Source organism: Biomphalaria glabrata, chromosome 15 (assembly GCF_947242115.1).
Source record: "Biomphalaria glabrata chromosome 15, xgBioGlab47.1, whole genome shotgun sequence".
Classification (NCBI taxonomy): domain Eukaryota; kingdom Metazoa; phylum Mollusca; class Gastropoda; family Planorbidae; genus Biomphalaria; species Biomphalaria glabrata.
Window position 1 is genome coordinate 16,256,347 of NC_074725.1, and position 15,790 is coordinate 16,272,136.

At 36.7% G+C, this 15,790-nt stretch overlaps 1 protein-coding gene across 4 annotated transcripts in view; it reads left to right on the forward strand.

The window, feature by feature from the left end:
- The first annotated feature begins 568 nt into the window (after positions 1 to 568).
- Positions 569 to 15,790, forward strand: part of LOC106055707 (low-density lipoprotein receptor-related protein 4-like) — a 74,588-nt gene continuing 59,366 nt past the window's right edge. Inside the window, exons 1-3 of one of the 4 annotated variants that reach the window (XM_056012483.1) lie at positions 569 to 942; positions 1,072 to 1,500; positions 1,675 to 1,824. In XM_056012483.1, the coding sequence (XP_055868458.1) occupies positions 1,428 to 1,500; positions 1,675 to 1,824 (223 nt within the window). In that variant the 5' untranslated portion in view covers positions 569 to 942; positions 1,072 to 1,427. Of the gene's footprint in view, positions 1,501 to 1,674; positions 1,825 to 14,089; positions 15,041 to 15,790 lie in introns of those variants that run through there. The other 3 variants (XM_056012485.1, XM_056012484.1, XM_056012486.1) reach the window with 3 other exon arrangements.

Genomic DNA, 15,790 nt, shown 5'->3' on the forward strand with positions numbered 1-15,790 from the left:
TTCCTACTTTTAACATGAGAGAGCAAAAATATCAAAAAGGAAGTTCCTGTATTACAAACTCGTGGGCGGTCGTTCTCATAGTAACCAGTATCATGAAAAGAAATTTAGTAGGTCCTATGTGCAAATTAGCGTTTAATCCCCCATTATTAGACATACCAACTGAGCTAAGAATCTCGCTTAGGTGTCTTGAACATGTTTTGGTTATTTCGATGAGTTTTGCCCCTTATAAAAGTCATGAGTTTTTTTTACTTCCCTCAGCCCGAGATCCAACATTTCTTTTTCACCCCCCAGTCAACCATCAAAAGAAACGATTAGGTTTCGCAGTGGTGCTTTCCCCATCCTTTGATGTATGATGTGACTCTACGTGGACAGTCACTGCTCGTTGGGTATTGAGATGGATTGAAATATCCACCCAGCTTTTTTGTTACTACTTGCCATGACCCCAATGGACAGCATTAATTCTTAGCTAGCGGTGAGACGAGATGAACTGTCTAACCCCTCCCCCCCCCCCTTTCCTGCTAATTACTACGAGGACAGTCACAGTCAATGGTGTACATTTATGGTGGCCTGTGCTGAATGATAAAGCTAAACTGGCTGTGATGTACTTTATGAAATGCTCAAGTGGCACTTGTCACCGCCAGTATCCGTGAAATGCACGAATTAAATCTGCGTACAACTGTTAGAAAAAAAAACAACTACCATTGAGACAATTCTATTTTTATTTTATTTGGCAATAGTCGTAAAAATAAACTATTGGATTTGACCCTTGTGTTTTCAAGGTGTGGTCAGTTTTTGTTGGATTTACTCGGGATCAATAGTTCAGAGAAATTCAAAAATTACCAATTCTAGGGGAAAATGAAAACAATTGAACGACTTTTCTGAAACTTATTGTTTACATACATGAATATAGGGCTAGGAACATCATACAACTTTCTACATGCTGTAATATTTTCTATTTAATAGTTTATTTAATGCTAAATGAAAAACAGATTTAGTCTGGTATATTTAATACAAACAATAAGCTAGCATGCATTCTGCATTTAGTTTTGTTTGTTTTCTTTTTATTTTCAGACTAAGTAGGTTACTGCTGTTTTATTTTGATTGCGATGGCTTAGATATGAAGTGGATACAGTTATGTTTTTGAGATGAAGTGGTAAAGTGTTTCCCTGTTTGTAGAAACATTTATAATTTAACAAAACGATTTCTTCGTTTTGAACATGAGTGTAGTGTCGTGGTGGTCGCTTCAGTACAGCAACACAGGCTTTGTTTTTTAAAAAGTGATGCTTCTATATACGATTCAACAAAAACACACAGACAAAATAAAAAAAAAAAAGAATATTCTCTGTGAGTCCTTAAATGACTTCAACCAAAAACAGGGATCTTAATCTTCACTTTCATGTAGCTAACACAGTTGTGGGACGTTAAAAATGGGTTTATTGTCTAGACGGTTTTTACTCTTTGCTCTGATATCGACATCGATGGTGTGCAAGCTACTAGCAGGTAAATATATTAGATATTTTATAGGGAATTATTTTATTTGTTAAATCTTACAAAACAAATATTTTATGTCTATTTAATCTGGCTGTCCATCTGTCACGTTTAGATCTGCGACATTGCTATAAGCTTGAAAGGGCACTGGTCTTTTTTTTTATTTATATAATCCTTTCATTTTAGATGAAGAGTGCATGGACCAGGATATACTCTGCACTGAACTGGTTGGAAGAATGAAAGACCTGTGCATTGACCCTTCAACCGCATTCTACACGAAAATAGCGTGTAAAAAGACCTGCGGCTTCTGCAAACCAGCCATTCCGTCCAAAAAATGTATGTCCTCTTTGACACAATCCTGCATGTTTAAGATCTAATGTTAGCTACAGAAATGTTAACACATGGCGTAAATGAAAAACTACAAAGATCAAGGAATAACGTTTTTAGATTTTTCATATTTAAAATTAGATTATTAAAATTAGAATTAAATTTGAATCACCCATCTACTTTTTTGAAGAAGTTTTATTTATATATATAGGCTAATATGGGGCTGTAAAAATAAATTCTCATAAACAATTCCTTCCTTCTGTCCCTTTCGTGGTAGGGGGCGCTGTGACAGTTCGTGTAACCCAATCCCTCCACTTTCCTGGTCAGCAGCTGTTCTTAGCAGGACATCAAGAGATAATAAATAACTAAATGTAATCATTTAGAAAAAAAAAAGATTTAATAAACTGACTGTGTAGATCTGCTACTTTCATTTTTGTGAATATATATATGTCTGTTCATGTGCACTAAAATGTTTGAGTACGATTGACCCTCAAAATGACTGCTCACGGGAAAAGTTACTCTTTGACCCAGTGTATTATTTTGATTTCCTTTGTGACTCACAAGCCATTATAATAAGAGAACACCCAACTTTAACAGCAAGACACACTTGAAGTCATTAGCACTTCACAAGTATCACAAGACATCGGACTTGTTGATTATGTGCACGTATTTAATCTCCTCTTCACTTCACAGAACAATAAAGACACCAGACATAACACTACAACACTGTCAAGTCATACATACGGATATTGTGGTCTTCACACAGTCACAACGGTCGACTTTCTCTATCGTTCTTTTTACAATACCTCTTTTCAACTCGTATCTTCGTGGAAACTTCGTGGAACCTTCTGGGTGGGTGGGCTCAAAAACCTAGGCACGGATCTTGAAAACAAATCTAATGATTTTACTAGAAATTTGACAGTTGATGTTATAGTGTTGGGAAACGAATTACAAGCTCGTCGGCCACACAGAAAAATTCTAGTTTGACCGTTATAGTTTTTAAATTATAAAAAGAAATAAATTTAAATTTAGCTCGAGAACTAGAAAATGTTGATCTTGAACAGACACAGAGCATTTTCGTATTCATTCTATAGTTAAATTAATTAATTTTTAGGAACATTTTGAGCATTGTTTTCTAAGTCTGCAGCTAAAGGCCTTTCATTAGAATATTATAAAGTAAAGTAGATTCATGCATTGTTTTCTAAGTCTGCAGCTAAAGGCCTTTCATTAGAATATTATAAAGTATAGTAGATTCATGCATACACTTAACCAGCATTTGTTCTCCGGGGGGGGGGGGGGAGGAGGGGGTATTTTTTTTTGAAACCTAAGACATTGGTTATTGAGAGCAAAATAACCACTTCTTTATTCTTCACGAGAAACTAAATAATGCCAGGACGTTAAATTAAACTTTAATCATTTAAACAATTTCTCAATACAAGACAGTTCATCTTCCCGTCAAAGTTCTCAATACAAGACAGTTCATCTTCCCGTCAAAGTTCTCAACACAAGACAGTTCATCTTCGTGCCAAATTTCTCAATAAAGACAGTTCATCTTCGCGTCAAATTTCTCAATAAAGACAGTTCATCTTCGCGTCAAATTTCTCAATACAAGACAGTTCATCTTCGCGTCAAATTTCTCAATAAAGACAGTTCATCTTCGCGTCAAATTTCTCAATACAAGACAGTTCATCTTCGCGTCAATTTCCTTTAGTACAGCTAGATAGTTACCCATTTGTTTTTTAATACTTTTAAAAGTCAGAGTTAAAGTCCGATATGATGTTCACACCGAATATATTTGTGCTACAAAAGGAAGGGCTTAGATTCTGCAGTGCTAAAAAGTACACGAAGACTATCATATACAATAAACAAATTATATTTAATACACCTAAAAGGTTACTATCTATAGATTTTTTTTCCCGCCATACCTAAAAGTGCAATACCACAGGCTATCATCAAAGTGTTCTCTGACCTCATTGTAAAATACTCTCATCAAAGTGTTCTCTGACCTCATTGTAAAATACTCTCATCAAAGTGTTCTCTGACCTCATTGTAAAATACTCTCATCAAAGTGTTCTCTGACCTCATTGTAAAATACTCTCATCAAAGTGTTCTCTGACCTCATTGTAAAATACTCTCATCAAAGTGTTCTCTGACCTCATTGTAAAATACTCTCATCAAAGTGTTCTCTGACCTCATTGTAAAATACTCTCATCAAAGTGTTCTCTGACCTCATTGTAAAATACTCTCATCAAAGTGTTCTCTGACCTCATTGTAAAATACTCTTCTTCCTGCTCTCTTTCCATTCTTGTACATTTGTATTGTTTGGTCCACTTGGTCAGCTTACATTGACTTTTTTACCGGATTGTGGGTGTCACCCAAGTGAAGACTTGGTCTCTTAGTACTCTAGGTCACTTGCCCCTTCATGGCCTGGATAAAGCTATCTTTCTATGTAAATTAGCAGACGTTTTTGAATGCTCTAATCCTGGGGCATTTCGAACTGGAGAGACAGAGAAAGGTTCAATGTCCCAGATGGAACATACAATTACGTTCTATACACCGCCACTGTTGTGTGTAGGGAATGAGGGGTCCGCCATTTGGAAAACGTCCATTTTGAGAAAAAGTGTGGCGAAGACTTCTTTCATCCTCGCCAAGTGCTATGAACTCACTAGTTTTTAGTTTCTCTATTAGTCTATCCATTTTCTTTCTATGGATTCTTCCCAGGCGCATGTTTAGGCTGAGAAACGTATCCAGGGAGCTTCTGACCAAATTGTGATTGTCGTTAGAGTTTAGACTAGGTCTCATGAACCTCTAGGCCAGGAGAAGCTTCTATCCACGACCTGAATGAAAGCAACAAAAGGGTTGTAAGCAGATGCGAATTCGTTATATTCCTTTTATTTTTTAAGGGGAGGCCATAAACTAATGTATCAGACTAGAGGTGGACCGGAGACCGTGCGTCCCAAGGATGCCCCAATTTTTTCTTTTCTAAATGACACATGCTGTGCGGGTGTTTACCGTGAAACGGCTTCTTTTGGAATATGGAAATCTATTTTGTGGTATTAAACATTTGTACTATGCTTAATATTTAGAATGCATTAATTTGGGGACATACCGAAAACATGAAAAAAACATTTTAAAAGACAATACCTCCTTTATACATCTTAAAGGCGATTAATTTAATCTTCATAACTAATGAATGTTAGATTTAAAAAAAATGGAAATGTTTACCCGCTTCATACCCCTTCCCCCGAGAAAAAATCCTGGTTAAGTGAATATATAGATCTAATAGACTTTATAATATTTCAATGATAAGCCCTTAGAAGACGATGCGCAAAATGTACCTGAACATTAATTTATTAAAATCTTGAACGAAGGCGGAAATGTCGTAAGACGTAGGGACTAGAGTCCTTTCAAGGTAGACATTTACTCATTTTCTAGCCAATTTTAAATTTCTTTCTTTACTTTGAAAAATTCTTACCGTCAAACTAGAACTTTCCCAGTGTGGCCAACGCGCTAGTAATTCACGATCAAATTTCTAGGAAAATCGATAGAGCTAGAGACGTATTCAAGTTCAGTTTCCAGCCAGAAGTTTTTTTTTTCATCCAAATGTTTCCACAAAGTTACGAGGTATTGTAATAGAATACAAAAGGTTTAGTAGAAAGTTTGCGGTGTTTCCACAAAGTTACGAGGTATTGTAATAGAATACAAAAGGTTTAGTAGAAAGTTTGCGGTGTTTCCACAAAGTTACGAGGTATTGTAATAGAATACAAAAGGTTTAGTAGAAAGTTTGCGGTGTTTCCACAAAGTTACGAGGTATTGTAATAGAATACAAAAGGTTTAGTAAAAAGTTTGCGGTGTTTCCACAAAGTTACGAGGTATTGTAATAGAATACAAAAGGTTTAGTAGAAAGTTTGCGGTGTTTCCACAAAGTTACGAGGTATTGTAATAGAATACAAAAGGTTTAGTAGAAAGTTTGCGGTGTTTCCACAAAGTTACGAGGTATTGTAATAGAATACAAAAGTTTAGTAGAAAGTTTGCGGTGTTTCCACAAAGTTACGAGGTATTGTAATAGAATACAAAAGTTTAGTAGAAAGTTTGCGGTGTTTCCACAAAGTTACGAGGTATTGTAATAGAATACAAAAGGTTTAGTAGAAAGTTTGCGGTGTTTCCACGAATTACGACGTTCAGGCTTCTAATCTGTTCACAACAGTATCTTAGCATGCAACTAGGAGATAAAAGGAACCTGTGTACAAAATTTCATGCGAATCCGTACCACAGTTAGTGAATCTCTTGATACATAAATCAGTGAGTCAGTGATATTAGGCACTTATAATATATAAAAGAGGTAAATTGTCACAAATACATGTAATTTAAATTAAAGCATAATTTTTTTTTCGTACTGAAGTCGGCTGGTCTGCAATTCTAACCTATTAATATAAAAGATGAAGGTGGTGAAGGTAAAGTCAGACTGGGGCCTGGAATCTGTAAAGTGATACTAACATGCTTGCTTCAAAGTGCAGGGTGGGAATACTATTGTTCTCTACCTGAAAATTCCCCGTCATCTCAAGTTTTTTAGGGATTGGGAAAAACTTCCTTTATTGTCCATTCATTCTGGACTCGGACACGACTCGGACCGTTACAGGTAGCTCTGTTTATTCGTTAAATATTATTACTATTTTTTTTTTATTTTGAAAAGGCCGAACGGAAACATTCTTCCACATCCCTTAGGTCCACAAGTCATTGGCCATAGCGCACTCAGCATGCTATAACCTAAACAAAAACACTAAAAAAAAAAAATAATATTTTAAAATCTAAGGATTTATTTTTTGTTAGCCTACAATTAGTCATGATTGATTCAAAATAATTGATGCAATTTTACTCAATTAAATTTAACAAAAAAAAAAGTATTTTTTTAATTACTTGTTTACACTAGTCAAGAGATCATCCGTACTATGTGTGTTATTGTGCGCTAAGTTGGTTTTTGTGTGCTGGATTTATAAAGACATATCTACTATAGTCGGTGTGTAAGTGTGCTTCAGAGTGTGTAAGTGTGCATAGTGTGTAACTCCTAACTTACGTTAGTCCAGTGCCCTTCCAACAAGTGGCCTCCGTGTCAGTCCACTAGTGGTCATTGGCGTCTCTCTACCAGTTCACACCACTTGACTGTTACTATCAACTCCGATCAGCAGTCAGAGAGGGAGAACTAGGAAATCGTTAGAAAGTTATCATTGCCCTGATGGTAGTCTAACGCAGTAAATAACACAACATAATCAACACAGCATAATCAACACAAAATAATCAACACAACATAATCAACAAAACATAATCAACACTATATAATAAGTCTTGTCTTCGAGTCCGAAGATTAATGAGGAATGCAATATTTCCGGTGTCCACGTGACCCACATATTTTGCCACACCCAAGGCAAGCCTAACCATTGTCCGCAGGTGGTCGATTAAGATTTTCTTTTCGCCTTCTGCATCTGTCCTCGGCAGTGGATTTTCTATTGGTCTCAAATGTCCATCTCGCGGCCTTTGTAAGTGACCTCCAGCTGTCTCGTTCTGAAGCCGCCTGCAACACTAAAAAACCAAATACCGAGAAGACTATGCACTACACACAGGTCACTTTACATTTAACTATGCACTACACACAGGTCACTTGACATTTAACTATGCACTACACACAGGTCACTTGACATTTAACTATGCACTACACACAGGTCACTTTACATTTAACTATGCACTACACACAGGTCAGTTGACATTTAACTATGCACTACACACAGGTCACTTTACATTTAACTATGCACTACACACAGGTCACTTTACATTTAACTATGCACTACACACAGGTCACTTTACATTTAACTATGCACTACACACAGGTCACTTGACATTTAACTATGCACTACACACAGGTAACTTTACATTTAACTATGCACTACACACAGGTCACTTTACATTTAACTATGCACTACACACAGGTCACTTTACATTTAACTATGCACTACACACAGGTCACTTTACATTTAACTATGCACTACACACAGGTCACTTTACATTTAACTATGCACTACACACAGGTCACTTGACATTTAACTATGCACTACACACAGGTCACTTGACATTTAACTATGCACTACACACAGGTCACTTGACATTTAACTATGCACTACACACAGGTCACTTTACATTTAACTATGCACTACACACAGGTCACTTTACATTTAACTATGCACTACACACAGGTCACTTTACATTTAACTATGCACTACACACAGGTCACTTGACATTTAACTATGCACTACACACAGGTCACTTGACATTTAACTATGCACTACACACAGGTCACTTTACATTTAACTATGCACTACACACAGGTCACTTGACATTTAACTATGCACTACACACAGGTCACTTGACATTTAACTATGCACTACACACAGGTCACTTGACATTTAACTATGCACTACACACAGGTCACTTGACATTTAACTATGCACTACACACAGGTCACTTGACATTTAACTATGCACTACACACAGGTCACTTGACATTTAACTATGCACTACACACAGGTCACTTGACATTTAACTATGCACAACACACAGGTCACTTGACATTTAACTATGCACTACACACAGGTCATTTGACATTTAACTATGCACTACACACAGGTCACTTTACATTTAACTATGCACTACACACAGGTCACTTTACATTTAACTATGCACTACACACAGTTCACTTTACATTTAACTATGCACTACACACAGGTCACTTTACATTTAACTATGCACTACACAAAGGTCACTTTACATTTAACTATGCACTACACACAGGTCACTTTACATTTAACTATGCACTACACAAAGGTCACTTGACATTTAACTATGCACTACACACAGGTCACTTGACATTTAACTATGCACTACACACAGGTCACTTGACATTTAACTATGCACTACACACAGGTCACTTGACATTTAACTATGCACTACACACAGGTCACTTGACATTTAACTATGCACTACACACAGGTCACTTTACATTTAACTATGCACTACACACAGGTCACTTTACATTTAACTATGCACTACACACAGGTCACTTTACATTTAACTATGCACTACACACAGGTCACTTGACATTTAACTATGCACTACACACAGGTCACTTTACATTTAACTATGCACTACACACAGGTCACTTGACATTTAACTATGCACTACACACAGGTCACTTTACATTTAACTATGCACTACACACAGGTCACTTTACATTTAACTATGCACTACACACAGGTCACTTTACATTTAACTATGCACTACACACAGGTCACTTTACATTTAACTATGCACTACACACAGGTCACTTTACATTTAACTATGCACTACACACAGGTCACTTTACATTTAACTATGCACTACACACAGGTCACTTTACATTTAACTATGCACTACACACAGGTCACTTTACATTTAACTATGCACTACACACAGGTCACTTTACATTTAACTATGCACTACACACAGGTCACTTGACATTTAACTATGCACTACACACAGGTCACTTGACATTTAACTATGCACTACACACAGGTCACTTTACATTTAACTATGCACTACACACAGGTCACTTTACATTTAACTATGCACTACACACATGTCACTTTACATTTAACTATGCACTACACACAGGTCACTTTACATTTAACTATGCACTACACACAGGTCACTTTACATTTAACTATGCACTACACACAGGTCACTTTACATTTAACTATGCACTACACACAGGTCACTTTACATTTAACTATGCACTACACACAGGTCACTTGACATTTAACTATGCACTACACACAGGTCACTTGACATTTAACTATGCACTACACACAGGTCACTTGACATTTAACTATGCACTACACACAGGTCACTTGACATTTAACTATGCACTACACACAGGTCACTTGACATTTAACTATGCACTACACACAGGTCACTTGACATTTAACTATGCACTACACACAGGTCACTTGACATTTAACTATGCACTACACACAGGTCACTTGACATTTAACTATGCACTACACACAGGTCACTTGACATTTAACTATGCACTACACACAGGTCACTTGACATTTAACTATGCACTACACACAGGTCACTTGACATTTAACTATGCACTACACACAGGTCACTTTACATTTAACTATGCACTACACACAGGTCACTTTACATTTAACTATGCACTACACACAGGTCACTTTACATTTAACTATGCACTACACACAGGTCACTTTACATTTAACTATGCACTACACACAGGTCACTTGACATTTAACTATGCACTACACACAGGTCACTTGACATTTAACTATGCACTACACACAGGTCACTTGACATTTAACTATGCACTACACACAGGTCACTTTACATTTAACTATGCACTACACACAGGTCACTTGACATTTAACTATGCACTACACACAGGTCACTTTACATTTAACTATGCACTACACACAGGTCACTTTACATTTAACTATGCACTACACACAGGTCACTTGACATTTAACTATGCACTACACACAGGTCACTTTACATTTAACTATGCACTACACACAGGTCACTTTACATTTAACTATGCACTACACACAGGTCACTTTACATTTAACTATGCACTACACACAGGTCACTTTACATTTAACTATGCACTACACACAGGTCACTTTACATTTAACTATGCACTACACACAGGTCACTTGACATTTAACTATGCACTACACACAGGTCACTTTACATTTAACTATGCACTACACACAGGTCACTTGACATTTAACTATGCACTACACACAGGTCACTTTACATTTAACTATGCACTACACACAGGTCACTTTACATTTAACTATGCACTACACACAGGTCACTTGACATTTAACTATGCACTACACACAGGTCACTTTACATTTAACTATGCTCTACACACAGGTCACTTTACATTTAACTATGCACTACACACAGGTCACTTTACATTTAACTATGCACTACACACAGGTCACTTTACATTTAACTATGCACTACACACAGGTCACTTGACATTTAACTATGCACTACACACAGGTCACTTGACATTTAACTATGCACTACACACAGGTCACTTGACATTTAACTATGCACTACACACAGGTCACTTTACATTTAACTATGCACTACACACAGGTCACTTTACATTTAACTATGCACTACACACAGGTCACTTTACATTTAACTATGCACTACACACAGGTCACTTTACATTTAACTATGCACTACACACAGGTCACTTGACATTTAACTATGCACTACACACAGGTCACTTGACATTTAACTATGCACTACACACAGGTCACTTGACATTTAACTATGCACTACACACAGGTCACTTGACATTTAACTATGCACTACACACAGGTCACTTTACATTTAACTATGCACTACACACAGGTCACTTGACATTTAACTATGCACTACACACAGGTCACTTTACATTTAACTATGCACTACACACAGGTCACTTTACATTTAACTATGCACTACACACAGGTCACTTGACATTTAACTATGCACTACACACAGGTCACTTTACATTTAACTATGCACTACACACAGGTCACTTTACATTTAACTATGCACTACACACAGGTCACTTTACATTTAACTATGCACTACACACAGGTCACTTTACATTTAACTATGCACTACACACAGGTCACTTTACATTTAACTATGCACTACACACAGGTCACTTGACATTTAACTATGCACTACACACAGGTCACTTTACATTTAACTATGCACTACACACAGGTCACTTGACATTTAACTATGCACTACACACAGGTCACTTTACATTTAACTATGCACTACACACAGGTCACTTTACATTTAACTATGCACTACACACAGGTCACTTGACATTTAACTATGCACTACACACAGGTCACTTTACATTTAACTATGCTCTACACACAGGTCACTTTACATTTAACTATGCACTACACACAGGTCACTTTACATTTAACTATGCACTACACACAGGTCACTTTACATTTAACTATGCACTACACACAGGTCACTTGACATTTAACTATGCACTACACACAGGTCACTTGACATTTAACTATGCACTACACACAGGTCACTTGACATTTAACTATGCACTACACACAGGTCACTTTACATTTAACTATGCACTACACACAGGTCACTTTACATTTAACTATGCACTACACACAGGTCACTTTACATTTAACTATGCACTACACACAGGTCACTTGACATTTAACTATGCACTACACACAGGTCACTTTACATTTAACTATGCTCTACACACAGGTTACTTTACATTTAACTATGCACTACACACAGGTCACTTTACATTTAACTATGCACTACACACAAGTCACTTTACATTTAACTATGCACTACACACAGGTCACTTTACATTTAACTATGCACTACACACAGGTCACTTGACATTGAAATAGATATTTGAGCTCTTAATCATTTGAAAAAAATCCATAGCTCACTTAAATACCCCAGAACCAGAGCATTGTTTGGTCTTTAAATACAATTATTATATTATATAATAATAAAAATAGTAATTTGGAACTACTCTTAATTATAACAATTTAGCCTATATGATTCTCCAATAAAAGAGACACATTTGTATTCATTGGTAAAGCTTTCTCTTTAAAAAAAATCATTGTTGAAACTGAAGATTTTTATGCATGAAGTCAAATAAGATAAGATTATTTTATTGGTCCAAACAAATTCAATTTGACTACAGTTGTTCACCTCGGGATTACTATTTTAACAATACCAACATACACACACACACACACAAGCACAACTAGAACTTTATGAATTGATCTCATATATATGTATTTCTCGGCGGCGCAGTTGTTTTCTTTTAATATTTTGCTTGTTACAATTCTTAAATTGACCAGAACTGGTCGTTTCGCATAAAAAAATAGATCATGGAAAGAATGTTTACAAGAGTAGCGAGGATAAATGAATTCGCAGTAATCTATACAGTTTAAGAGGATATTAGATCTAATATGAATGATAGCTATGGCATTCATATACCATTCCGCCTTGACTAATGAAAAAAAAAAGATAAATGAAATTGTCAAGTTTCCCATTCAGACGATGCGATCTATGGGTCATCTGTTTCTGTGGCCCACGGGTAAAGAGAATGTCATGTGGCCAGCACAACGACCAACCGCCTTTACTTTTCCCAAACTAATGTCAGGTACCCATTAGGGCTCAAAGGTGGACTCAGGTTTGGCCAAAGGATACCGACATTAAAAATCAGTTTTCACCAGAATTCAAACCCGGGACACTTCGGTTCGGAAGCCAAGTGTTTTACCACTCAGCCACCGCGCCTGTACTGCAATGTAGTGCAAGCAAGTATACTTGATGTCGCTAAGCTTCAGCGAATTCAAAACAATGCTGCACGAATAGTTGTAAGAAAAAGAAGACGTGATTATGTTGCTGTTCTTCCCTTGGCTTGAACTGCAAGAATGGCCAACAATTCGGACACACTTTATCACCAGTGCATTTACAACTAAGAAATACCTTGTACATTAGTCAGCTGATCGCTCCAAATGTTCCTCAGAGAGCCCTGCGCTATTTGGACTCAACGTATCTTGTCGTGCCACGTTTCTCCTCAAAATTTACGTTTTACGAGCTTTTTTTAGTTCATGGTCCAAAGGTTTGGAGCTCACTCCCCATTGATCTCAGACAAACAGCATGCTACACTACATTCAAGAGGAACATTAAGACTAATGTGTTAAAAACTTGTTTAGATTAGTTTGTCATTTTAACTCTTGTGTTTATGTCTGTTATATTATAGCTCATTGAGCTTACATTATGTCTGTTAAAGAGTTTACAATCGAAAAGGTTAATTTAAGAAACAGCTCGTGCAAATTTGTCAGGTATCTTTTACTTGGAATGTGTGGTTAAGACGCATATACAACATTGATGATGACACGCTTTTTATGATGGAAAGAGTTAAATAAAATTAGTGGGCTCTTTGACATTTTTTTTTCGTTTTTATTTAAGCGTATACGATTTGTTCATCAGCTTTATATAACTTGAGGTCTCCACGCTGTCTCTCAGGCCAACACGCTCACACACACACACACACATCATACACTTGACAAATGGTCAACACAGCTTCCTTAATGCTCCCCTCCACCTCTATGTTTTGAAGAACTCGCTTCCGGCCCGCAGACCAAAGGGGACAGCGTCGAGAACGTAAAAGATGAATTAAAGTTTTACTCTTTAGCTTTCATTTCAAAGCGGCGAATAGCTACACGTGTTTTCTGCGTGTAGAGCCGCCATCTGCGTGTTTGTGTGTGTGTTGTTCTTATGTTTTTGTTTGCTGTTCAGGGGGAAACATTGACACTGAATGCTGAGATCATTTCGTCGTTACCATTCTTCAATTGCGCGGTTAATGACTTTTTGTTTTGTCCCCTGTGTGACGTGATAGCATCTCTAACGAGTAGTCTATAGTGACATCGTGTGTGTGATGGTTTCATTAGTAATCTCACTAAGGGAAATTATAACTCAGATACAGATGGTGAACGGTGGATAGCAATGGTGAACCGTTGACAACAATAGCGAATCGTGGATAATTATAGTGAATCGTGAACAATAATAGTGAATAATGGACAAAAATAGTGAATAATGGACAATAATAGCGAAACACAGAAAGCAATAGTGAATCATGGACACAAGAAGTTAATCTAGGACTACATACAACAATGGTGAAACGTGGACATTAACAGTGAATTTCAGACAATAATAGTGAATCATGGACAGCAATAGTGAATCGCTATTATATCAACGTATCGTATGTTTTCCATGACTTTTCACTAAACTGAGCACACAACTCATTGGATCTCGAGTCTATACATTATTTGATTTTTTTTTACCCCTAAAGAGATTCTATTGTCTAATCCTTTCTTTTTTAAATTTATATCGTAAGAATTTTTTAAAATAAATATTGAGATATTCCAATCATCGTGTGATTTTGAGAACTTGGAAATAACTCTTCTGATTTGGAGTTCATTACTTAATTGTTTAGAGGCTGTCATTCTAGACAAACATTAACATGAATATCATGGATGTGTACAGGCTACAGGTTGTGTTCAATGTTGGCTGCTTGGTTCTTGTCAATGCAAGTGAGGCTCCTTTTTTTTTTATTTGTTACTTGCTGGTATCTGCTGTCCCGTAGTAGATCTAGCCTAGGTTTTTTTAACGTGATGAAATATATAAGAATCTCACTCCCGAAGGCAAAAATATTATCTCCTGTCCTTCCCATGACGTGCGATGAAGCCCCAGCGGCATGCTCAGAAAATTACACTAACCGCTCCGCTGCAGCCCTGCTGCAGGTTTTGTTATGTTAATTTATTATTATTCATTTTTCGAACACTCCTACAGAGTTAAAGATTATTTCATATAAGCACGAACCTCCCTCGCTACGTCAGGCCATAGGCATAGCACATGCTAAATGCTAGGTCAAATTTGTATAATGCTCCTTCTGCCATAGTGCTTTTAAAGCATGGAATGGGTTGCCTGAGCCAGCCAGGAAAACCAGTGACTTGGCAGAATTTAGGTCATTGGTTAACAAGCATGACTAGTTGCATAACGCGTAGGACGTAATCATTTTGTTTTTTGAAGTAACGTCTGTATTTTATATAAATAAAAATATGCTCGTGTCAATAGAGAGGACAGTCCCAAAGGCAAATCCCATGACAGGCAGAGATCAAATTTTTGTTTACATTTGTATTGTCTTTTGACACTTTCAATAAGGTATTTGATTATGTTCATGGCTCGTTAATATTAAGACAGCCAACCATTTTTATCTTAGAAACTGCATGCATAAGGACATTCTATCACGTATATTTACAGTTAAAAGGTCTTTTTTTTTT